The 25778-nt window shown below is 45.4% G+C and overlaps 1 protein-coding gene and 2 non-coding genes across 3 annotated transcripts; 1 reads left to right on the forward strand and 2 right to left on the reverse strand.

The window, feature by feature from the left end:
- Nucleotides 1-168: 168 nt before the first annotated feature.
- On the reverse strand, nucleotides 169-241 carry LOC124000955. The gene has a single exon (XR_006832718.1). It is a non-coding gene; the product is annotated as a small nucleolar RNA SNORD49 (small nucleolar RNA).
- Nucleotides 242-408: 167 nt separating this feature from the next.
- On the reverse strand, nucleotides 409-480 carry LOC124000954. The gene has a single exon (XR_006832717.1). It is a non-coding gene; the product is annotated as a small nucleolar RNA R38 (small nucleolar RNA).
- A 2241-nt stretch (nucleotides 481-2721) lies between these two features.
- LOC124000436 (sphingosine kinase 1-like) lies at nucleotides 2722-25064 on the forward strand. The gene is made up of 5 exons (XM_046306787.1): nucleotides 2722-3228; nucleotides 17151-17300; nucleotides 21364-21458; nucleotides 21617-21732; nucleotides 23185-25064. The coding sequence occupies exons 1-5, from the start codon at nucleotides 2802-2804 to the stop codon at nucleotides 24053-24055; spliced, it is 1659 nt and encodes a 552-aa protein (XP_046162743.1). The 5' UTR covers nucleotides 2722-2801; the 3' UTR covers nucleotides 24056-25064.
- Nucleotides 25065-25778: the final 714 nt, after the last annotated feature.

The raw sequence follows: 25778 nt of genomic DNA on the forward strand, positions 1-25778 counted from the left end.
TATCAGCCATAAGACTAATTCAGTTCATGTAGTTACCTGATCCCAATGGCATTACTTGCTGTATTTTTAGGTGTTCACATCCAGGTTGGCAGACCTGTAAAGAAGTTACATTAATTTGGTTCAATGCTACAATTGCCAAAAGCATGGTGACATTTAGGGCTGTGAATTTCTCAGAGCAGCTTTATCCAGCGTCAGTTATCGCATCAGACGGCACTTCCTATGCAGCATTTTCATCTCTGAAACCACAGTCACCATTATATCCACTGTAAAGTAAACATAAAACCTAGCTGAGCACTTACCAATTAACTGTCCTCTTGACCCACCGGCACTATAAACATTTGAAATATTAATACATGTTCATCATGGTAATACTTCAATGAATCATTATCCCACAATATGAATCTCCCATCAAGTCTCAGGGGTTTCTATAGGTCAACACTGTTGTTCAGACAGGGATAACTTGTTTCATCACAGACTTATTACACCCCCCACAGATTGTTAAGTAATGGTGTTCAATCTGACCACTTAATGTCAAAAGTAGTGGTTACCTGCTCACATGGGAGTGACTTCATTGGAACATTTATGGGATCACACCCAGGTTGGCAGACCTGTAAAGAAATTACCATGTTTGGTTCGAACTGTCAAAAGCGCGCCCCCCCCCCCCCATATTCCACATATTCTCTACGTTTACATTTACATTTAAGTCATTTAGCAGACGCTCTTATCCAGAGCGACCTACACTACATATGTTCGAAAGACTGAAATTGTGCTCAAGGGTAGGTATTTATACATTTCAAACGTCATACCCCCCCACCCATGTGACCAATCTTGGACCAGTATTTGAATTTCCAGGGGCAGACCTGTGTATTTCAGAGCATCTTCAGTGCAAAGTAAAACTAATCCATGTCTCCATTTGAGTCACAAGAGACCAGAGGTTCTAGCTAAGTACCTACCAAGCAACTGTCCAGTCACCCTCCGAGGCCACAACATTACAAGACAGGGTATCAATTAGTCCATTACGGCACGAGTTCAATTAATGATCTTACTATGCAACATGGCTACATATAACCCTGAGAAACTACGCCACACAATACGGTCACGCAACTGACTACTGCCAAAAACGTACCCATTCAAATCATGAGTTTTCCATCAAACCTCAGGGGTTTCAGTAAGTCAACACTGTTGTTCAGACAGGGATAAGTTGTTAATTAAGCTAGGCAGACACTTCAGACCAGCTCAAATCTGAGTGTCAAACAGCCCAATTTAAAACTGGTCAAACGTAAATCATGGATATTGTTTTACCGCTTGAGTTGACACAGCCCATAGGACTTCCATCCACGTGAGTTAAGATGGGAGACCGTTCAAACGGCTCTGAAAGGTGCAGACAAAGATCATACGGATACATAGCTAACCACATACAATCTACAGTGGAAACAATGTTTCCGCGCTGCAAAGGTTGACGCAGACCACGTTCCCGCACCTCAGGCGACCTGCACCAGTGATTACAAAAACAACAAAAAAACTAACTAAAACCCGTTAAGTGATAAGGAAAATCAGGTAACGTATGTTCGAACCTGATCTACAGAAACACCAGGGTTCTGAATGTTATTTAAACAGGCCAGGCCTAGACTTTGTCAGAAAGTTAGCTAGCCATGTGGCTAGCAGTTAGCAAACTACCTCCTTTTGCACATGGCTAACAGTGGTTACTTACAATTTACACTCATGGTGGCTGGTTGACACTGGAGTTCGTAGTGTCTTTTAAGCATTTTGCTATGAGTTGGTGCAGATAGTTCCCCCCCCCCCAAAAAAAAATAATAATTCAGCCCGCCACATATTCTCTACACTACATACGTTCGAAAGACTGAAATTGTGCTTAGGGTAGGTATTTATACATTTTAAACGTCCTACCCCCCATGTGACCATTCTTGGACCAGTAGGGAGTGGGGTTTGAGTTTCCAGGGGCAGACCTCAAGTGGAGCACATATCAGGAAGGCTACTCAGTCAGCCGTTGGGTTGGGTGACTTAATGTTTTAATCAGTGGTTGCAATTTGTCTCACTGAATGCACCTATTAATACATATTTGTGATTTCATTTTCATATTTTTCTTCTTTCTTTGCCCTCTGTTGCAAGCCAGTGTCTATTGGTGCACATTTATGCACGTTTAGCACACTGGGGGGCATAAACTCCAGGACATAGCAGGCATATATCCGACTTTGTGAAATAATAATGGAACTATATATACCGGTAGTCTAGACCTAAATGATTGAACAACATGGGATATTCTGATCATATAGCCTTCAAATAGACAAATGAGTGCCTTGGTTTGAAAATACCTCATTGCATTTGGTGAGGCTATAAGAGAGTAATCAATCTAAAGCATTGCAATCTCTCGTCTTTCCTAATAATATTCTAACATCAATAGATCATATTATTTGCTACTGGTAAAATAGGGCCTTTACCACGAGGTAAATAGCAAAGCGGTAAATAGGCCTAACTGATCAACAATGTAACAATTAACCTGCAGCAAAATTGGTTATTTACCGCTTTGCTAATATTTGCTCAAGATGCTAAACATGTATAATATTCCATGAGAAGAGGTGGATACCTGACATGGGGCACCTTGTCCAACTTTAATTTCTCAGTGTGTGATTCCCCTTTTAGTCACTAGGGAGAGACCTTTCAACAAGGAAAACAGCTGGTTGACTCCGGGTCCAACAGCAGTCAAACAGGCAGGGGCAGCCAGCCAGCCGCAGTCATCCTCATCAACCGCACGCCGATCTGCGGATCACATCGTCCACGGGATGGATAACGACATGGCCGAAACGGACCCATCCCGTCAGCGCAATGGTGTCGTGGAAGGGCTTTATGGAGAATTCACGGACTCGCTCAATTCAAAGGTCAGATATTCTGTGAGCTTGACTGAGAGTGCTCTCACTATACAAAATATATCATCGTCACTTGAACAGGATGAGGTGGTTTTCCATTTAGCTGACTGTCTTGGCTGCCGGGCTTATAAAGTGGAGGACGAAGCGGACGTTGGGGCGTTCTTTACAGCCTATTTCTACCCGTTCAAGAGGCGATGGATAAGCACAGGCATGGCCCGGCAGAAAGTAGAGCAGTGCTTTCGGGTCGCACTGGTCCAGGACCCTCTCACTAATCTTCAAGAGGCAGAGAGATGGGCGCGTGCCATCAGAGAGGCTTCTATCCGCCAGATACCCCGACGACATGGTGAGAAGCAAGGCTGCATAGTTTAAATAAAACAGTTGTTTCTTTCTGGTATAGTTATGTTTGATGAGGGCGTAGGTTCTAATTTAATTTTGCCAAATGGCATCAAACTCTAGGCTATTTATATGAATAACCTGAAAAGTCTGTCATCATTGCGATATACTGTGGGTCTATATGTTTCCTCATTTATTTCGGGGGAATTGTATACTTTGCCCAGAGAAGGGTAACTTTCCATCCCCTTTATCCCATACTGCACCTAAGGTCCAGTAATTCACAACCTGCTTACTCGGTTTCTATAGAATATGATAGGCTTAAGTGCCAACTGACTGGGTAAGCTTGGAGAAGGAAATGGAATGTCCTGGAAATGGAATGTCTTTAATCTCTCACAACCAAGAACCAGCTTTACCTGCTGTGGGAGGATGACTGCCAGTTACCTTTCTCAAGAGTGAAATCATTTGCATAGATTTGCAACTGTGAAATTTCTGTATAATTTGTCAGGGGTAATTTAGTCATCGCAAAAGCAACATAGCTGAACCCAAGTACTCAAGTGATTGAACTCATAGTTTTTCATCTAATGGTGCTTATGCCGGTTGTCTTGGATCAGGAAAACCCTTATTACAACACAACCGTATTCAAATGCCTGCTTTGGAAATCTTCAGTCTATGTCATAGACTTAGGTCCATGTGCAGAGACCCGACTGACCCTACGGAATCAGTTCTGAACATGAAACAGAGTGCTGCTGATGCTAGTTACCCAGTTATCACTCACTGAGGAGATCATTTGGTGTGGATGAAGCTGCCACAGGGAGAGCCATATGCAAAATACTATGCATATGACATTCTGTCAAAATATCTCACATTATCTTGAATTGAGTTTATCCAAGTTATTGCTACAAGATGAAATGTCTCACATTAATGTGTGCTTCGTTAAATTGCATTATTAGATTGGTTTTATTAGTTTATTCGAATCCCCATTAGCTCTTGCGAAGCAGCAGCTATTCTTCCTGGGCTCCACACAAAAACATAGAACATGACAAGAAACAAAAGACTGATACGCTGATAGACAAGACCAGTCACACAAATAAGATAGGAGTGCATGTGCCATGGGCCTAAATAGGCAGAATGTAAGGGAATTTCCACCTGAACAAAAAGGAGAGCTGTCGAGGATATAGTCGATCATAAATCTAATCGGTTTAAGTTGCAAGAAGGAGACACCCTCCAACATAGAAACATAAAAAACGTCTAACGGTCCTTCTCTGAGAAGGCACTTATATATTAATCAAACAGTACCAAATATTCTCTAAACATCAGCCCGAGAGCCTTGTATGAAGTCATAATAAAAGACAGTGACTTTGCCAGCTGCTACAGAATCACACAGTGTTCATAATGTCCTTGTGTCCCTAGTCCTTGTTTCCTCAGTAGCTCTGGCATCAATCACTATCGAACGTTATGAGAACAATCCATAACATTCATTGACAGGTCTAGTGACCATCAACCCCTACACAAATGAGTATCATACATAGAGCACTGGAAATCATGTATTACAGAACGGGAAAACATATACATATGCTAAGCATTGTGTTAATTATCTTAACTGAATAGCAACTTTTTTTCATCTTAAATATTTCCCATTACACAGAGTGAAGATAATTGTCCATAAAACAGGGGTGCCTGCCTATTATCTGCTTAGGGGCCCATGCTTAGGGGCACTCTCTAGACCCCTCAGTGGCATAGTTCTAGAGGAAACAGATATTTGATTTGGCAGTGACGGATTTGGAATGTTGGTTGCCAGAAATGGAGTCAGGTGTTGGTGGAATAAGGAATGAGGTCGCCCCGTGAATTGCCCTTTAGGTGTCCAAGGCAACTGAGACAAGGGTCTTTGTGTGAGTTGCACCTTAGGCCTGGACCCAGCAGGAGTTGGAGTTTCAGAGCTTTGCCAAGAAGACAGATGGTAACCTGACCTGAGAGGTAACTGGTAGCATTCTCTCTGGCCTGCTGAACATTTTTAAAATGTCAATTCACACATATTAATGAAGTGTCTATCGATAGCCACTGATGATAAGCCATTGTAATGCTAACAATTGATGAACTGTGGCATGACTCAGGATTCCTGCTCTAGTACAAGAAGGCTTCTCCATCTGTAGTACAGTGACTACTGCATAATGGAATGATATCATTAATTGATATGTTTTTTTTTAGCATTCAAGATTCAGGCCAGACAATAATACAGTATTCAACAGAATATATTATGTATTTTAAATGAGTAATGGGAAGCTAATAGATGCAACAAAATACGCCACATTAATTTTTGTTCTGGAGCAGGGGTGTCAAACTCATTCCATGGAGGGCCTAGTGTCTGCAGGTTTTTGTTTTGCCTTTCAATTAAGCCCTAGACAACTAGGTGAGGGGAGTTCTTTACTAATTAGTGACCTTAATGTATGAGGGACAGGGGGCGTATGAACGTCAGAGGTTGTATGAACGTCTGAGAGACCGACTAATCCCTGAAGGGATATTTATGTTAATTCATTTCATTTTATCTGGTGATGCAGCTGGATAGGTTGGATTAAGAAGGTAATTAATTTTTTTCCTATAAGGTTAATGTTTAGGGAAAGCTATCAGACACTTTCAGTGCGTAATACCACATCAATTTGTTGAGACTGTAGATGCTAGATATTCCTTTTCCAGCTGTTGTTTTTGTGGTTCAGTCACAGGTTGACTGTGTAAGAACTGCACAGTGTGTGTTTACGTATCTGCTGTCTACCATTCAGTTCCTGTCACAGCCAGGTCATAACCGACTGAATGAGGTGTAAATAATGAAATCCTCAAACAATGTGATGTACCTTTGCACATCAAAGGCCATGGAAGGTAATATCCTGCTATTTGCAATGCTTAGAGGTACCATAAAATGAATGTCTGCATTTTTGTAAGGAAATTCAGTCTGTCTTGACTTTCAGGAAGGTAAAATGTTTTCAGTGTGAACTTATACGACTAAAACCAGATAGAAAAGATCTATATATTTTTTAAATAAGATCATCTTTGAGAACTAACAATCACCAAAATAAAAACTCAGGGAGAATCTAAAATGTAAAAAAATGTCATGGCCCCATTGATTTTGTTATAATGTTTGAGTCACTCAGATAGCATAAGAACACAACAAAAGCCATGGCAAAATGTGTAAAATAGCAGGAAATAAGCTTTAAAACATCAAAATGTTGTCTCTCTGTGTGTGTTCCACGGAGAGGGTATGTATCTGTCACTGTGATATCGCCCTACGGCCCAATGCTCTGCTGACGCCCCAGTGTCTCTCAGTGATGGAGACAAGAGCTGAACGGTGCCCCTGCTACATCAGTGGCCTCTCACCCTAGCCAGGCTGGTCCCCCGGAGCCCTCATCTCCTGCTCTGCTCCCTCAGACAGGCCTGCCTGTGACAGGCTGTCAGGGCCCCTGGCTCTACCTCTGTGGGCTGGGTGTCTAACCCCCAACCCTAATCTTGGACTCACTCAAGCTTGTTTGCAGATATGCCAGCTATGTCTGAGTCATGGAGGTAGTGTTACACCTTGGGGACACCTGAGACAGCAAGCTTTCACTTAAAGCCATTTCTACCAGCATTGTCTTTTGTTTTCCTCAGTGTTCTGGCTAGTTTTCACTTATAGTGATGTGTCATAGCAATAATGCAATAATGTGTGGACATAATGAGAGATATTATGTTCTAAATTCATGTGTTTAGTAATGCTATATTTATTGCTTTAGTAATAGATTGAATATACACAGCAAAGTTGATCAGCTAATCAGTTCCATTCATTTGATCCCAGCCTCAGTACTTGTTAGTACTCAGACTCAGCCACCTCACCTCTCTGTTTATGCATTTCCTCAGAGAAACACACACACTAGCTTGCTTGTCAGACAGCCCTTCAGCATGAGTCAGGGTCACATCTGCCCACAGGCACTTAACCGCATACACACACACACACACACACACACACACACACACACACACACACACACACACACACACACACACACACACACACACACACACACACACACACACACACACACACACACACACACACACACACACACACACACACACACACACACACACACACGAACACAGGACCTAAAAGGTTGTTTCCACAGAAATGACTCTGGGCAGCATGTTACAAAATATGACTTAACTCCTCATTTAGGGTCCACACTGTTTCTGTAACCAACTTGACTGGTGAAGATCACCGCCTGCAACAGAAGCCCTGTTCATACCTAGTTCTAGCATGCGCCTTTTGTCCTGATCTTGTCAACATTCTGATTGTGCCCACATTTTTAGACCGGTGTAGACGATGAAAAGAGACATTGTGATTTGATTGTAATCAGATCTTCCTGAGGTAGTCAGACACAGATTGTGTCTGGATATCAGCCAAGTGTAAACATACCTGGAATGGTCAAACTATTTAAATTATCATTATACCAGCCTCAAACATCAATGACAGACACCACCATTGATTTACGGCATCAGTAATTGTCTTAAAATAAATACATTTGTGTTATTTTGAAAGAATATCTGTCAAATAATTTGCTTACAGGGAGGCACCAGCTAATCTGGTCACAATGCGGACACAGTGAATGGATAATGAACCAAGATGGCATAGCAGTTCAGACGTCTTTTGTCCTCGTCTTGTCGTGTCCCGTATATATATATATTTACAACTTTTTTCACATACATTTTATTTTTATTTTCCATCAACTCATCTTCAAAACACTCTCCTGCAACCCACCTCACCAATTTATATTTATAAAAAAGTATTATTTACCTCAAATCTGTAATCCTCCAAGAAGCTAGCCAGAAACTCCAAGAAGCTATCCAGAAACTAGCCAGAAGCTAGCCAGGAGCTAGCCCAGAAGGTAATCCAGAAGCTAGTTCAGAAGCTAGTTAGCTTCTTTACTGGCAAATCGTTAGTATTCAGCTAACCACGGTTTGTGGTCATCAGCTATCCTTTAGCTCGAAAATCTATCGCCAGTTTTGTACGGCGCATCGCGGCTCGGAACGGAACATACCGGACCAATTTTTCTCTCCATGTCCCTGGATTTCAACTGCTCTCTGGACATTCATACCTGGATCTCACAGCTAGCTAGCTGCTATCCGTGTGACTATCGGCTTTCGTCGATTCCGGAGCAAACATCAATTATTCCGGAGCTAGCCAGCTCCGTCAATCACTCCTGAGTTCCATCAATCACTCCTGGGCTGCAGTCACCTATCCGGACCCGTTTTACTGCCTACGCGTAGCCCCACCGGGCCTTCACAACTGGACTGCCGACGTTATCTACCCGAAGGAGTTATCCGGCTGGCTCCTCCGTCGCGACGTTACCTGAACGCCTATCTGCGGCCTGCTAACCGTTAGCTGTCTTACCGGCTGCTATCTGAATAGACAATCGGACAATTTATTTATTTTTTATTATTATTATGTTTTCCTCTTGGGCCTCTATAACTATATCTATTGTTTTTATTTTTGCTGTTGTTGTGTGATTTGGATTAATCCCCTCTACCACACGGAACCCCACTAATCTACTAACAGAACGCAAGAGGTGGCTAATAACAGACCTCCATCCTATGCTAACTTGCTACCGATGGCCTGGCTAGCTGTCTAAATTGCCGTGACCCCCAACCAACCTCTCCACTCACTGGACCCTTTTGATCACTCGGCTAAGCATGCCTCTCCTTAATGTCAATATGTCTTGTCCATTGCTGTTCTGGTTAGTGTTTATTGGCTTATTTCACTGTAGAACTTCTAGTCCTGCTCACTATAACTTATCCAACCTATTAGTTCCACCACCCACACATGCAATGTCATCTCCTGGTTTCAATGATGTTTCTAGAGACAATATCTCTCTCTTCATCACTCAATACCTAGGTTTACCTCCTGTATTCACATCCTACCATACCTTTGTCTGTACATTATACCTTGATGCTATTTTATCGCCCCCAGAAACCTCCTTTTACTCTCTGTTCCAGACGTTCTAGACGACCAATTCTTATTGCTTTTAGCCGCACCCTTATTCTACTCCTCCTATGTTCCTCTGGCGATGTAGAGGTGAATCCAGGCCCTGCAGTGCCTAGCTCCACTCCTATTCCCCAGGCGCTCTCTTTTGACGACTTCTGTAACCGTAATAGCCTTGGTTTCATGCATGTTAACATTAGAAGCCTCCTCCCTAAGTTTGTTCTATTCACTGCTTTAGCACACTCTGCCAACCCGGATGTTCTAGCTGTGTCTGAATCCTGGCTTAGGAAGACCACCAAAAATTCTGAAATTTTAATTCCAAACTACAACATTTTCAGACAAGATAGAACTGCCAAAGGGGGCGGTGTTGCAATCTACTGCAAAGATAGCCCCCATACGTAGAATGTATGCACACATGACTGTAAGTCGCTTTGGATAAAAGCGTCTGCTAAATGGCATATATTATTATTATTATTATTATTATTAGATAGCCTGCAGAGTTCTGTCCTACTATCCAGGTCTGTACCCAAACAATTTGAACTTCTACTTTTAAAAATCCACCTCTCTAAAAACACGTCTCTCACCGTTGCCACCTGCTATAGACCACCCTCTGCCCCCAGCTGTGCTCTGGACACCATATGTGAACTGATTGCCCCCCATCTATCTTCAGAGCTCGTGCTGTTAGGCGACCTAAACTGGAACATGCTTAACACCCCAGCCATCCTACAATCTAAACTTGATGCCCTCAATCTCACACAAATTATCAATGAACCTACCAGGTACCTCCCCAAAGCCTTAAACACGGGCACCCTCATAGATATCATCCTAACCAACTTCCCCTCTAAATACACCTCTGCTGTCTTCAACCAAGATCTCAGCGATCACTGCCTCATTGCCTGCATCCGTAATGGGTCAGCGGTCAAACGACCTCCACTCATCCCTGTAAAACGCTCCCTGAAACACTTCAGCGAGCAGGCCTTTCTAATTGACCTGGCCGGGGTATCCTGGAAGGATATTGATCTCATCCCGTCAGTAGAGGATGCCTGGATATTTTTTTAAATGCCTTCCTAACCATCTTAAATAAACATGCCCCATTCAAGAAATTTAGAACCAGGAACAGATATAGCCCTTGGTTCTCCTCAGACCTGACTGCCCTTAACCAACACAAAAACATCCTATGGCGTTCTGCATTAGCATCGAACAGCCCCCGTGATATGCAGCTGTTCAGGGAAGCTAAAAACCACTATCCACAGGCAGTTAGAAAAGCCAAGGCTAGCTTTTTCAAGCAGAAATTTGCTTCATGCAACACTAACTCAAAAAAGTTCTGGGACACTGTAAAGTCCATGGAGAATAAGAACACCTCCTCCCAGCTGCCCACTGCGCTGAAGATAGGAAACACTGTCACCACTGATAAATCCACCATAATTGAGAATTTCAATAAGCATTTTTCTACAGCTGGCCATGCTTTTCACCCGGCTACTCCTACCCCGGTCAACAGTACTGCACCCCCAACAGCAACTCGCCCAAGCCTTCCCCATTTCTCCTTCTCCCAAATCAGTTCAGCTGATGTTCTGAAAGAGCTGCAAAATCTGGACCCCTACAAATCAGCCGGGATAGACAATCTGGACCCTTTCTTTCTAAAATTATCTGCCGGAATTGTTGCCACCCCTATTACTAGCCTGTTCAACCTCTCTTTCCTGTCGTCTGAGATTCCCAAAGATTGGAAAGCAGCTGCGGACATCCCCCTCTTCAAAGGAGGGGACACTCTTGACCCAAACTGCTACAGACCTATATCTATCCTACCATGCCTTTCTAAGGTCTTCGAAAGCCAAGTCAACAAACAGATTACCGACCATTTCGAATCTCACCATACCTTCTCTGCTATGCAATCTGGTTTCAGAGCTGGTCATGGGTGCACGTCAGCCACGCTCAAGGTCCTAAACAATATCTTAACCGCCATCGATAAGAAACATTACCGTGCAGCCGTATTCATTGATCTGGCCAAAGCTTTCGACTCTGTCAATCACCACATCCTCATCGGCAGACTCGACAGCCTTGGTTTCTCAAATGATTGCCTCGCCTGGTTCACCAACTACTTCTCTGATAGTTCAGTGTGTCAAATCGGAGGGTCTGCTGTCCGGACCTCTGGCAGTCTCTATGGGGGTGCCACAGGGTTCAATTCTTGGACCGACTCTCTTCTCTGTATACATCAATGAGGTCGCTCTTGCTGCTGGTGAGTCTCTGATCAATTTGTAAGTCGCTCTGGATAAGAGCGTCTGCTAAATGACTTAAATGTAAATGTAAATGATCCACCTCTACGCAGACGACACCATTCTGTATACTTCTGGCCCTTCTTTGAACACTGTGTTAACAACCCTCCAGGCAAGCTTCAATGCCATACAACTCTCATTCCGTGGCCTCCAATTGCTCTTAAATACAAGTAAAACTAAATGCATGCTCTTCAACCGATCGCTACCTGCACCTACCCGCCTGTACAACATCACTACTCTGGACGGCTCTGACTTAGAATACGTGGACAACTACAAATACTTAGGTGTCTGGTTAGACTGTAAACTCTCCTTCCAGACCCATATCAAACATCTCTAATCCAAAGTTAAATCTAGAATTGGCTTCCTATTTCGCAACAAAGCATCCTTCACTCATGCTGCCAAACATACCCTTGTAAAACTGACCATCCTACCAATCCTCGACTTTGGCGATGTCATTTACAAAATAGCCTCCAATACCCTACTCAACAAATTGGATGCAGTCTGTCACAGTGCAATCCGTTTTGTCTCCAAAGCCCCATATACTACCCACCATTGCGACCTGTACGCTCTCGTTGGCTGGCCCTCGCTTCATACTCGTCGCCAAACCCACTGGCTCCATGTCATCTACAAGACCCTGCTAGGTAAAGTCACCCCTTATCTCAGCTCGCTGGTCACCATAGCATCTCCTACATGTAGCACACGCTCCAGCAGGTATATCTCTCTAGTCACCCCCAAAACCAATTCTTTCTTTGGCCACCTCTCCTTCCAGTTCTCTGCTACCAATGACTGGAACGAACTACAAAAATCTCTGAAACTGGAAACACTTATCTCCCTCACTAGCTTTAAGCACCAACTGTCAGAGCAGCTCACAGATTACTGCACCTGTACATAGCCCACCTATAATTAGGCCCAATCAACTACCTCTTTCCCAACTGTATTTCATTTATTTATTTATTTTGCTCCTTTGCACCCCATTATTTTTATTTCTACTTTGCACATTCTTCCATTGCAAAACTACCATTCCAGTGTTTTACTTGCTATATTGTATTTACTTTGCCACCATGGTCTTTTTTGCCTTTACCTCCCTTCTCACCTCATTTGCTCACATTGTATATAGACTTGTTTATACTGTATTATTGACTGTATGTTTGTTTTACTCCATGTGTAACTCTGTGTCGTTGCATCTGTCGAACTGCTTTGCTTTATCTTGGCCAGGTCGCAATTGTAAATGAGAACTTGTTCTCAACTTGCCTACCTGGTTAAATAAAGGTGAAATAAAAAAAATAAAAAAATAAGAGACACATTTTAATACAATGTGTAGACACGACAAACCTTGATCACATCGTTATTGGATCATATTGATCAGATCACATGTTAGCGCAAGGTGTAAACAATGCTATAATGAACCCTGTATGACTGCTACTGAAACCTTTGTAACTATCAAGCTCTGATAACCAACATCAATTCGGATAGCTTTGCTTTCGTGCTGTATCCATGTGAAGGAGTTTTTTTTCCTGTGATAAGTGAAATACAGAGCTATACAGTATTTCTAGTTGCTGTCCATAGGTGCACAAACGTACACTTCTTTTAATGTCAACTCGATATGTTTTCTATACCCAATTTTACCATAGATAGACCTAATAATGATAACCGGTCTTTGACTGATTAGATCACCTGTGAGCACATATGTTAGAGCCCACCTCTTATTGACCCAGAAACCATGGAAATGCTTCCTCGACATATACTCAGAGGCTCCTGGGAGCTGAAGGCTTTTGAACAATGGGAGGCCCTATGTTTGAAAGTAACGTTACCAAGTTAATGAGTAGACCGACGTCTAGATTGCGCCTTTAGTTTTAGCCCCAAGCAACCATTAATGTACTGCTACAGGAGACTGAAGTAGTCAGGAGACAGGAAACACAACAGAATAGAGGAGAGCATGATATTGCTTACATGGAAATATCTCATGTTCTGTGGTGGTAAAGGTGGTGCTGAATTCCTACTCACAAGCTGTCAGGGGAGGATGTTAAACCGCCTCTGTATTTGAGGCACAAGGACTACAGCATTGACTTTGACCCCTGAGGAGGCAGCGATTGTTCTGTCATCCCTGAACTGTTTTATCGACGCCTTTATTTGGCTCATTGTATTGAGAGCATTTTATAGAGCTCATTTGACCTTAAAAGTTATGTACCAAACGGCAGCATCCACCATTGTGTCTGAAAGACATGTAGTCATAGCCTTTTGTGTATAAAAGCCACATTGTGTAGTGTGAAGAAAAAAATACCATGTCAACCCTTTGTATGAATGGGGAAGAGTTAGCAAGACTGTGTTTTGATACTGTCTTAATACTGCTCTTTCTGATGGTTTCACACTTCACTTTGAGATATTTCGGGACCTCTGCTGTCCCTGCACATGAGCCAAATGAGTAGGAGGTGCCACTCCAGGTCAGCCGGCTGGTAATTGGATTTCTGGGCAGGGACAGGGGAGGCCATTTCCGCTCAGACGGCACTGGGCATGAACCAGACAGAGGGGCCTTGTGTGGAGGGACAGTGGCACAGCAGGGTAAGGGTGTACTGGTGCCAGTCCTGTTGGCATGAGGCTACAGGATGGAATTCACAGAGCAGCGCGATGGCTGTTTCACTGCTCCCAGGGGACCAATTAGGCCCATGGGACCGGTCCCAATGCCCAGCAGAACCGGACTCACACTCACTGGTGAGAAGTTGCTTCCGCATGTGGCACATGCAGGGTTCAGAGGATAATGCTCAACTGCCAACCTTGATCCGGTATTGATAATGTCTGACAGGGTTCATTTGAGTGAAGTACTACTCATAACCACAAACAAGTGTAATCTATGTAAGGATGACCCCAATTAGTCGATTGGTCGATTGTTTGGTCGATAGGCTGTTGCTTGACCAAGATTGTTTTAGTCGAGCAGTGGCAAATATATTAAAAATAAATTATGTGGACTAATCCATTTTGAGGCCTCAGGGCTGGCAGACCACAGTATTAATTACCATAATTTCTAATTTGGAATGTTTGTTTGTTTATGGTAATTTATGTTAATAGATTCAATATCTTATCATAATTACAGGTCCTGGGTGGCACAGCGGTCAAAAAGTACTGCACCGCAGTACTGAGGCATCACTACAGCCCGGGGTTCGATCCCAGGCTGTGTCACAACCGGCCGTGACCGGGAGCCCCATAGGACTGCTCACAATTGGTATGGGAGGGTATGGGAGGGTGACCGGTGCGGCTTCCCTTGGCTCGTGCTCTGGTTTCCTCTGACACATTGGTGCAGCTGACATCCGGGTTAAGTGAGCAGTGTGATAAGAAGTAGGTAGGCCTGGCGGGTAATGTTTCGGAGGACCTTCGCCTCTCCCGAGCCAATTGAGGAGTTGCAGAGCTGAGCCAAGGGACCTAATTTGGGGAGTAAACGGGGTAAAAAAAATATGCTTGTGACTGTCGGGCCTGGTTAGTACTGGGACGGGAGATCGCCTGGGAATACCAGGTGCTAAAAACTATATTATTATTACAGTCTTACCGTTGTCATTGTAGGAGTGGAAACGTTGTTGGCAGAATGCACATCCTAAGTTTTGGTTTATTTCATTCCATTTCCGAGTTGTCAATTTATTCACTGTCTTTTGTTTGAAGCACTCCTGTCAATCTTGAGTAAGAACATGCACCTGATTACACATAGAGGTAGGCCTAGGCTACCTGGCCTGCACACAAATGTAGACCTATAAATGTGCCCATTTGGGGATCTGATACTATTTCTGATTGTCTTAACTCACAATCACTGTGGAGCTTCTCAAAGTCATCTTTTCTTCGCCTCAAACAGCAAATAAACACTCTGTTTTTACATCCATTGAGAATCACAATAGTTCCTTAATGTAGCCTAATTGAGAAATTTGCTCCCTTTTGATAACCACTCAGCATGAAAGGGTGAAAAAATCTCATGCCCTGATCCGGTTGAAACGTCATAAAATAGGCCTGCCTGATTACTTCTTATCCCTTGTGCAAATAGCCTACAGCTGTGTCTGTTTGGGAAACTCTTAGAGCCCAGGATATTTTTACATATTGGCAATGGCAATAGAAGTTATTTTTTTATTTGATTAATTTTCATTTAGATAGAATTGTGATTAACCACATGACATTGATTTTGAGACACGAGGACTTCAATATAAATTACTTTTCCACGAATATGTGCCTATGAAAATCATAACTGGCACGCAGATCAGGAGAAATGGTATGATAACTTGGCACTCCAAATGGAAAAGGCTGCCAACCGCTGGTGTATTCTATTACTGGCAACTTCAGGAGCATAATGGCAGAATCTGCGAAGCCCAGCAGCAGCGAAAAGAGGAGGGTCGGGTCAGGAACAGGTTAGGCTTATTGATCTCTGGCTTCCTCTTTAGTAATTTGTGTGTCTTCATTTTTAATCGCAGTGCTTAAAGCATCAGACAAGCTAAGTAGCCTGCATATAGTTGTTTTTATTCAAACATAGGGTGTGTCTATAAATGGAAAAATACATGTTTTTACATTTGGAACAATCTATTGGTCGAAAGAACAGACGACTCTCGACTAAGATTTGTTTTTGTTGGGGACAGCCCTAAATCTCTCTTATGATTTAGAAGACAGTGTGCAGAAAGACAAGGGCATCTACAGTAACTACAGTATCAGAGGCTAGGAGTTCATCCTGAGTTAAAAACAACTGTCTCTGAAATGATCTCTCATGGCGCTCTGCAACATCTGAACAAGTTCTGCCAGCTTTTAATTATTCCGTTGGTGTCTGGTAATAATTCTAAAGATAACCACACAGATCATAACAGAGTAGCATTACTTAAAGAAATTCTCCGGTACTTGTGTATACGTTTTAGCCAGTAGTTCTGAAAGTAGCACTCATGAGCCAAAAGTGGTCCCTGAAAATGGTGTACTACCTCACATATGTGCAGATATGTGCACCACGTCATTGCTTTCTCTCTTACTCTGCTCTGTGTGCATCTTGCTAGCTTTCACTCATATTGCAGGGGGCTGAAGCTCATTGGCTGAAACTCAAATTGCTAGGTGTCTGGCTCACGTGTGGGAAAATGTAGGAAAAATGGCGCAGCACAGAAAAACTGTCGCTTTAAAACTAGGGATTTGTGGCTAATTTAGGTAAAATTGCAGATTGACACATCCAGCCCAAAGCGGGAGGTTTAAAAGTTCCGAAGCATATCTTCAACTACAACATTAGGCGAATGAGTTGAGGTGGCATGTGTTTTGTTAGACTTACATTTCTGGGGAAAAATAAGTGGATCACAAAAACAATAACGTTAAGCACCATCTGTGAGTGAATGGTGTCACTGCCCTTGGCATCACTGTTTAATGCTATCTTTTTGAACAATGGTTTTCTGCCAAGGGATCGAGAGGGTAGAGACTCATTTCATAACCTCTTTGACATGTCTGAGATTGATGTCAGAAAAACATTTTGGAAGACAATGGAGAGCTGCATGATTGATGTTTCCTTGATACTAGAAAATTAAGTGGAGCAATTATTCCCATGACAACTTGAGAATACCAACTCACAAACTATTCATTTTTCCCTCTTCTGTTTATCTACATCTTTCACTCCATTGCTCTCTTTTTCTAATCTCTCTCTCTTTCTCTCTCTCTCTCTCTCTCTCTCAGATGTGAAGTACTATGAGGTACGGCGGCCCTGCAGGGTCATGGTTCTGGTGAACCCCCAGAGTGGGCGGGGCCAGGCTCTCCAGCTTTTCTCCGGGCAAATCGAGCCCATGCTCACCGAGGCTTCAGTCCCTTACACATTGGTCATCACTGGTCAGTCCCCTACACACACTGGTCATCACTGGTCAGTCCCCTACACACTGGTCATCACTGGTCAGTCCCCTACACACTGGTCATCACTGGTCAGTCCCCTACACACTGGTCATCACTGGTCAGTCCCCTACACACTGGTCATCACTGGTCAGTCCCCTACACACACTGGTCATCACTGGTCAGTCCCCTACACACTGGTCATCACTGGTCAGTCCCCTACACACTGGTCATCACTGGTCAGTCCCCTACACACTGGTCATCACTGGTCAGTCCCCTACACACACTGGTCATCACTGGTCAGTCCCCTACACATTGGTCATCACTGGTCAGTCCCTTACACATTGGTCATCACTGGTCAGTCCCCTACACACTGGTCATCACTGGTCAGTCCCCTACACACTGGTCATCACTGGTCAGTCCCCTACACACACTGGTCATCACTGGTCAGTCCCCTACACACACTGGTCATCACTGGTCAGTCCCCTACACACTGGTCATCACTGGTCAGTCCCCTACACACTGGTCATCACTGGTCAGTCCCCTACACACACTGGTCATCACTGGTCAGTCCCCTACACACACTGGTCATCACTGGTCAGTCCTGGTCATCACTGGTCAGTCCCCTACACACTGGTCATCACTGGTCAGTCCCCTACACACACTGGTCATCACTGGTCAGTCCCCTACACACACTGGTCATCACTGGTCAGTCCCCTACACACTGGTCATTACTGGTCAGTCCCCTACACACTGGTCATCACTGGTCAGTCCCCTACACACTGGTCATCACTGGTCAGTCCCCTACACACTGGTCATCACTGGTCAGTCCCCTACACATTGGTCATCACTGGTCAGTCCCCTACACACTGGTCATCACTGGTCAGTCCCATACACACACTGGTCATCACTGGTCAGTCCCCTACACATTGGTCATCACTGGTCAGTCCCATACACACACTGGTCATCACTGGTCAGTCCCATACACACACTGGTCATCACTGGTCAGTCCCCTACACATTGGTCATCACTGGTCAGTCCCATACACACTGGTCATCACTGGTCAGTCCCATACACACACTGGTCATCACTGGTCAGTCCCATACACACACTGGTCATCACTGGTCAGTCCCCTACACACTGGTCATCACTGGTCAGTCCCATACACACACTGGTCATCACTGGTCAGTCCCCTACACATTGGTCATCACTGGTCAGTCCCATACACACACTGGTCATCACTGGTCAGTCCCATACACACACTGGTCATCACTGGTCAGTCCCCTACACATTGGTCATCACTGGTCAGTCCCATACACACACTGGTCATCACTGGTCAGTCCCCTACACATTGGTCATCACTGGTCAGTCCCATACACACACTGGTCATCACTGGTCAGTCCCATACACACATTGGTCATCACTGGTCAGTCCCCTACACACTGGTCATCACTGGTCAGTCCCATACACACACTGGTCATCACTGGTCAGTCCCATACACACACTGGTCATCACTGGTCAGTCAACTACACACACTGGTCAACACTCAGTCCCCTACACACACTGGTCATCACTGGTCAGTCAACTACACACACTGGTCAACACTCACTGGTCAACACTCAGTTACACACCTACCTGCTTGAGCCCTATTATCTCACTGTCCTGATTGCGTGCGTACACACACACACACACACACACACACAGACACAGTGTTTGACTCTGCACTGCCTTGTCGGATCCTCTGCTCCCAGTATTATATACTCTCAACTGCTTTTCACTAACAGTAGCAGTGAGTTCAAAGTCACTGAACTCTGCATAACCTTTCACTGAATAAAAGTCAGGTATCTTTGAGCAGCAGGAACAATCCAAGGAGCCAGAAAGACTTCAGAAATCACTTCAGCTACACATTAACTCCACCACCTATACTTCACCATCACCCAGTATAGCTGACAAGAAGCTATCTCTGCCAGCGTTACAAACCATCACCAAGACACCTATGAGTTGTTCAATGCCTTCTTAATCTTTGAAACAACTGAAAAAGGAGAGAACAGAGAGAGAGGAGAAAGAGTGTGAGTTCAGTCCCAGGGGACCCAGGCCCCAGGTTAGCATCTGGGTGGTGATGAAAAAATACAGTCTAATTACCGATGGTCGGCGTGACGATGCTGACCTGGGACTGCTGGGAGCTGGGGCTGGGAGAATAGCACTGCTAGCACTGTTTCCCTCCACTGCCTGGGTACTATAGCTTGCCTGTCTGAGTGGATTAACCGGCGCCACCTCGCTGCCCTGCCTGGGTACTGTAGCTAGCCTGTCTGAGTGGATTAACCGGCGCCACCTCGCTGCCCTGCCTGGGTACTGTAGCTAGCCTGTCTGAGTGGATTAACCGGCGCCACCTCGCTGCCCTGCCTGGGTACTGTAGCTAGCCTGTCTGAGTGGATTAACCGGCGCCACCTCGCTGCCCTGCCTGGGTACTGTAGCTAGCCTGTCTGAGTGGATTAACCGGCGCCACCTCGCTGCCCTGCCTGGGTACTGTAGCTAGCCTGTCTGAGTGGATTAACCGGCGCCACCTCGCTGCCCTGCCTGGGTACTGTAGCTAGCCTGTCTGAGTGGATTAACCGGCGCCACCTCGCTGCCCTGCCTGGGTACTGTAGCTAGCCTGTCTGAGTGGATTAACCGGCACCACCTCGCTGCCCTGCCTGGGTACTGTAGCTAGCCTGTCTGAGTGGATTAACCGGCGCCACCTCGCTGCCCTGCCTGGGTACTGTAGCTAGCCTGTCTGAGTGAATTAACCGGCGCCACCTCGCTGCCCTGCCTGCCTCCATTTAGAGAATGGAGCCCTGCAGAACTATCATGTCATCTACTAGTCTATGCCAGAGGACTAAGGCACTCTGAGAGGATCGTCTTTCAGCGAGGGAGTAAATCTGGGGTTTTCTGTGGTGTGTGTTCATGTGCTTGTGTGCACCTGCATGTGTGTCTCCCTCAGAAACTGAGGGAGCTCATGTGGAAAACAGTTCACTGTTCAAGTAGGTATGTATTCAGAAATTGAGAGCAGAAAAATGTTATATTGGGCATCTAATGTGATATGTATCATCCTAACCCAAAAGGGACCTTGGTTCATATCACATTAACAGAGAGTAGCTACCAAGCTATAGCTCATCAGAAGAGAGGATTACATAAAATCCAGAAAGTCAAGAGATAGTGAGGTATCCCCTGTCTATGTGTGTTTGTGTGTGGCAGTGACCCCGTGAATAAGGAGAGGGCTGGGAAGTGCAGCCTCAGCCTCCAACCAGCAGCATAGAGTGCTGAGTCAGCCGCAGCAGCCTCCCTCTGCTTTTGCCTGACAGCACAGGACCACATCACTCCGCTCTCAGTCTCCCCATACATACCAAACAGCATGGACTTAAAGGAAACTCAGTGGGTGATGGAGGGCTAGAGGACAGGTATATGTTATGCTAGGAGAGGAGGAGAAGAGGGGGGGTGGATGTAGTAATGGAGTGTCTGGTCATTTTTCAAACCTCAACACATACGGTAACTCAAGCAGAAAAGTAATGCCCTTGTGATGACAATGCCTCAACACACCCACAGAGACGCAGGCATAGACACACACAATTGCAATAACAAACAAACACAGTACTGCCTTTAGCAGAGCTGATATTTGCTGCAGAACACAAGTCTCAGCTGGCAGAATGGTGCTAGACAGTGTGCTTAGGGGGGATCCAATAAGACCCCCTGCAGCACGACTGTCTCAAGGACATCTCCAATAAAACTCCACTAAACAAACAGAGTCGGCCCCAGTCGTCACATCAACTATCACAGCAGTGGCAGATGTTTGCACTACGGCCTGGCTGCTTTGAAGGCTGTCATCGGCCAGTTGAATAGCCACTGCACGGTCTAATGTGATATGTATGGACTGATAGAGGGAAATTGAATCCCTTTTCTCTCCCATCCCACTGATCCCTCCCTGGGGGCTTCTGGTGAAGGGAGGCCATCTCTCGGACCTTATTCCTTCTCTCTTTCCTCCCTCCTCCCTGTCCCTCTCTCTCATGGCGTTTCTCTCTGTCCCCCATAGAGCACCAGAACCATGCGAGGGACCTGGTGAGAGAGACTGATCTGTCACAGTGGGACGCTCTGGTCATCCTGTCAGGGGACGGGCTGCTGTTCGAGGTGCGCCAAGTATAGACACTGCATGAACACATTTCCAGTATAGCTAACTTGTCTAAAGTTTCCTTAAGACTGTTTGAATAAGCAGTGGGGTTTGTGGGGTACAACTCTCAGTTGGGGGTCATGGCCTGATGCTTGTGTGTGTTTGACTGTCCGGTCAGGTGTTGAATGGTCTTCTGGAGAGAGAGGACTGGGAGGAGGCCATCCAGACCCCACTGGGCATCTTACCAGGGGGCTCGGGCAATGCCCTGGCAGCCTCTGTCCACCACTACACTAAGTAAGTCCACTAATGAGACATTTAAATGCATAGAGTACAGTAGAATGGAATGCGACAAAGAAGGTGATTTATCCCTTTTCTATGGATGTAATTATCACATTAGCTGACTGGGCAGAGTAGGCACATTTCTCCAGAGACAAAGGAGAGAGATAGTGTCTGCTTCAGCTTCACACTTCATAAAATCCAAGAAGAGTCATTATTTGAGGGTAGCTGATAGCTACTTTTAATGGAGTGATGTAATGGGTTCTAGAGCAACTGGAAATTCAGTGGACTACTACTGAGGTAGTGTCTGGACCCCCTTTAATACTGCTGTTTGTGAAATATGAGCCCCCTACATTTACAACATCAACAGAAAAACAACAACAAAATACACAGCGAGTTGTATAACATCAGATACCTATCACAATTGAATAAAGCTTTGCAGCCTATAAACAACCCTAACCCTAACACCCCAGTTCAACTCAAACCAAGCTAACCCTAGCCACAACCATTATCCTAGCCATAACCCTTACCCTAGCTTCATGTCCACACCCCAGTTCAACCCTAACCCCATTATCTTACAGTCAGACAGTGCAGATGGTTATGTTTCAAGTACTGTAACTGTCCAGTGTTTCCAGATCTCTATGAAATATGACCTATAATTAATTACTATATGAGTTAAATAGTGTTCCTTCCAAAATAATTGTAATTAAGAATGTTAAAAAGCAGCTGTTCTGTGTTGGAATGGTGTGGGCATACCCCAACAATGGAATGGTGTGGGCATACCCTAACAACAGAATGGTGTGGGCATACCCCAACAATGGAATGGTGTGGGCATACCCCAACAACAGAATGGCGTGGGCATACCCCAACAACAGAATGGTGTGGGCATACCCCAACAACGGAATGGTGTGGGCATACCCCAACAACAGAATGGTGTGGGCATACCCCAACAACGGAACGGTGTGGGTGTACAGTGTACCGGTCATTAAAAATATCAATGTGAGTAAACTGCTGATTGGCCAGCTCATCCTCCTCTAGACTGCTGATTGGCCAGCTCATCCTCCTCAGGAGTATGACATCATACTCTATGAGGAGATAGCAAGCATTTTTGAAATGGTCAGTTTGAGTTTTTCTCCCAGTTATACTTTGGCCAGTGAAACGAGTATAGGACGAGTCAACAACATTATTTGGGTAGGAGTTAGCAGAATATGAATTAAATTAAATGTGAGATTTTCACTGGACAGTTACTTTAAAACAATGGGATTAGGGTTTAACCGGCTAGTGGACATGCACCTAGGGTTAGGGTTATGGCGAGGGTTAGGGTTGCTGCTGTAAGTACAATGTATTACCATTCAAGAGTTAGGGTTAGGGTCGTTACTTTTAAGTGAAGGAGTAGCTCCGGCTCAATTGAACCACAGACTGATACCTAACTGCCTCAGTCTACTGTGAGCTGACTGCTACTCCCTGCAGGTCTCCCCCAGCCTGGGGTAAGGAGCTGCTGCTGAGCTGTGGCTTCCTGCTGTGTAAAGGCCTGGTGACTCGGCTCGACCTGGTCTCTGTCCACCTGGCCTCCAGCCAGCGCATCTTCTCCTTCCTCTCCCTGGCCTGGGGCTTCGTGGCCGACGTCGACATCGAGAGCGAGAAGTACCGCCTCGTTGGCCCCATGCGATTCCTGGTTGGTACGCTGATGCGCCTGGCCTCCCTCAAGGTATATCAGGGTAGGCTGGCATACCTGCCTGCTCCTCTCTTCACACCCCAGAACTCCTCCCTCTGCTCCTCTCTACCCTGTGGGCCCAACAGCTCCCCCAATCAGAACTCTTGCCACAACCACATCACAAACTCCAACCACAGCATAAACTCCAACCACAACACCGCCCACAACTCCTCCAACATTGCCATCACAACCATGGGGACCGAGCCCCAACCAGTCAACCAGAAGGGGCCTCCTGACTCGCTCCTAGCAGACCTGGAGCAGCCGGTGCCTGATCATTGGACAGTAGTGAATGAGGAAGACTTTGTACTGGTATTGGCCATGTTCCAGTCCCACTTGGCTGAGGACCTGTTTGCCGCCCCTGGGGCCGCAGCAGACGACGGCTTCATCCACCTGTTGTATGTGCGTGCAGGCATCTCCAGGCTAGCTCTGCTCACACTCTTCATGACCATGGAGAAGGGAGGGCACCTGGCTATTGGCTGCCCACACCTTGTGTATGAGAGGGTGAAGGCCTTTCGCCTGGAGCCTCTGTCCCCCGAGGGAGCGATCACTGTGGACGGGGAGATGGTGGAGTACGGGCCAGTACAGGCCCAGGTTCATGAAGGAATCGCCAGGCTCATCTCAGGCTGAGAATCTACTCTGAGAGTTTGTCCTCCCCACAGCTCTGACTTCTCGCTCCCTTTCTTACTCTGTCTACTGTATATACAAAGTGCCAAAGACATTATATCAGCCTTTGGAAAATCCCCCCTCTTTTTTTCTACAGATACATTCAGTATCTATCTCTGTGTCCTGTTGTTTAGAGATCCCTCCCTTTCCTCTCCATGCTTCATTCAGGGTCAAAGCCATGGATGTTCTTGCAGCTGGCTGGTCTCAGCTAAGAGTGTGTGTGTATGACAGTGTGTGTATGATAGTGTGTTTTGAGCGGTGTGTTTAGTAGGGAGGGGCCCACTGCTGAGGAGTACCTTGTGTGCTCCGCTGTCTGACTTAATGAGTGTGACACACGTGAAGAGAAGCACATTCTTCTGTCCCGTGAGGAAGTGGCAGGCAACCAGCTCTACGTCCGCTATCTAGCCCCGGGGTAATCATTCTGTGGAGGATGAGACACAGGTCTGACATGTAGGCCTTCCCCCCTCAGGATATACTGTTCGAGTCATGGGTGTAGGTTCTCTATGGAGAAGCACAACGTTGGAAAATGCAGCATTGTAAGACCTCCACCAATGATATTAGGTTACTCTTCTCCCTCTCACCAGTGAAAACCTCCCCTTTACCTCTGTGTTTAATGGATGGGGTGGAAGGGGTTAGGTGCTAGTGAGGTTGTGTTAAAGCAGCATGGAGGTTCAGGAACCTGGCCAGCTGAGGTTACCTTCTTATATATCTCGCCTGTCTCCTACCCTGCTGCTGCTGCAGCTCCAACCAACATGCTTCTTGGACCACCTTCTTCCTGACACAAACACACCGGCTTGACACTCCCTTTCAGATCTGGAGCACGCTGCAAGGAGGGGGATGGTCTCGTCTGCTACATATCAAATCAAATCAAATCAAATTGTATTTATATAGCCCTTCGTACATCAGCTGATATCTCAAAGTGCTGTACAGAAACCCAGCCTAAAACCCCAAACAGCAAGCAATGCAGGTGTAGAAGCACGGTGGCTAGGAAAAACTCCCTAGAAAGGCCAAAACCTAGGAAGAAACCTAGAGAGGAACCAGGCTATGTGGGGTGGCCAGTCCTCTTCTGGCTGTGCCGGGTGGAGATTATAACAGAACATGGCCAAGATGTTCAAATGTTCATAAATGACCAGCATGGTCGAATAATAATAAGGCAGAACAGTTGAAACTGGAGCAGCAGCATGGCCAGGTACATATGACCCCTTCTGGCTGTGTTAAGGTTGTACTCCCTCCTCCTTCACAAGATGTTGGAGCCATCAGCACCTAATGTGTCCTTATTCTGAAGCTTTATGGGTGAATGAAAAATACTAGCTGATGGAACTACAAGCAGTTGAAGAAGATACAGGACCATTGTCGATTTTTACGAACGGTTTTATTGTAGATAAAATAATATAAATATTTCTGTTGTTTTCTGTCCAAGCACACACTACGAAGGGAAACATGGTTTTGCACTACGCAGCACTGCATGGGTCAGTGGGTTCTGCACATTGATTCAATCAATAAGAGTTGGAGTGACCAGGCCAGAGTGCTACGCTCTCTACTGGGGCCTTTTTCTTGTCGGGGTGGAGATGAGGAACATTAGTGCACTGGAGCAGAGACAAGCGCAAATGTGAGCATTATCATCAGTTCTACTCGCACCAGTTCATGTCAGGTCGGGTTCACCCCAGAGATATAATAATTACTGATT

Source organism: Oncorhynchus gorbuscha, linkage group LG16 (assembly GCF_021184085.1).
Source record: "Oncorhynchus gorbuscha isolate QuinsamMale2020 ecotype Even-year linkage group LG16, OgorEven_v1.0, whole genome shotgun sequence".
NCBI classification, from domain to species: domain Eukaryota; kingdom Metazoa; phylum Chordata; class Actinopteri; order Salmoniformes; family Salmonidae; genus Oncorhynchus; species Oncorhynchus gorbuscha.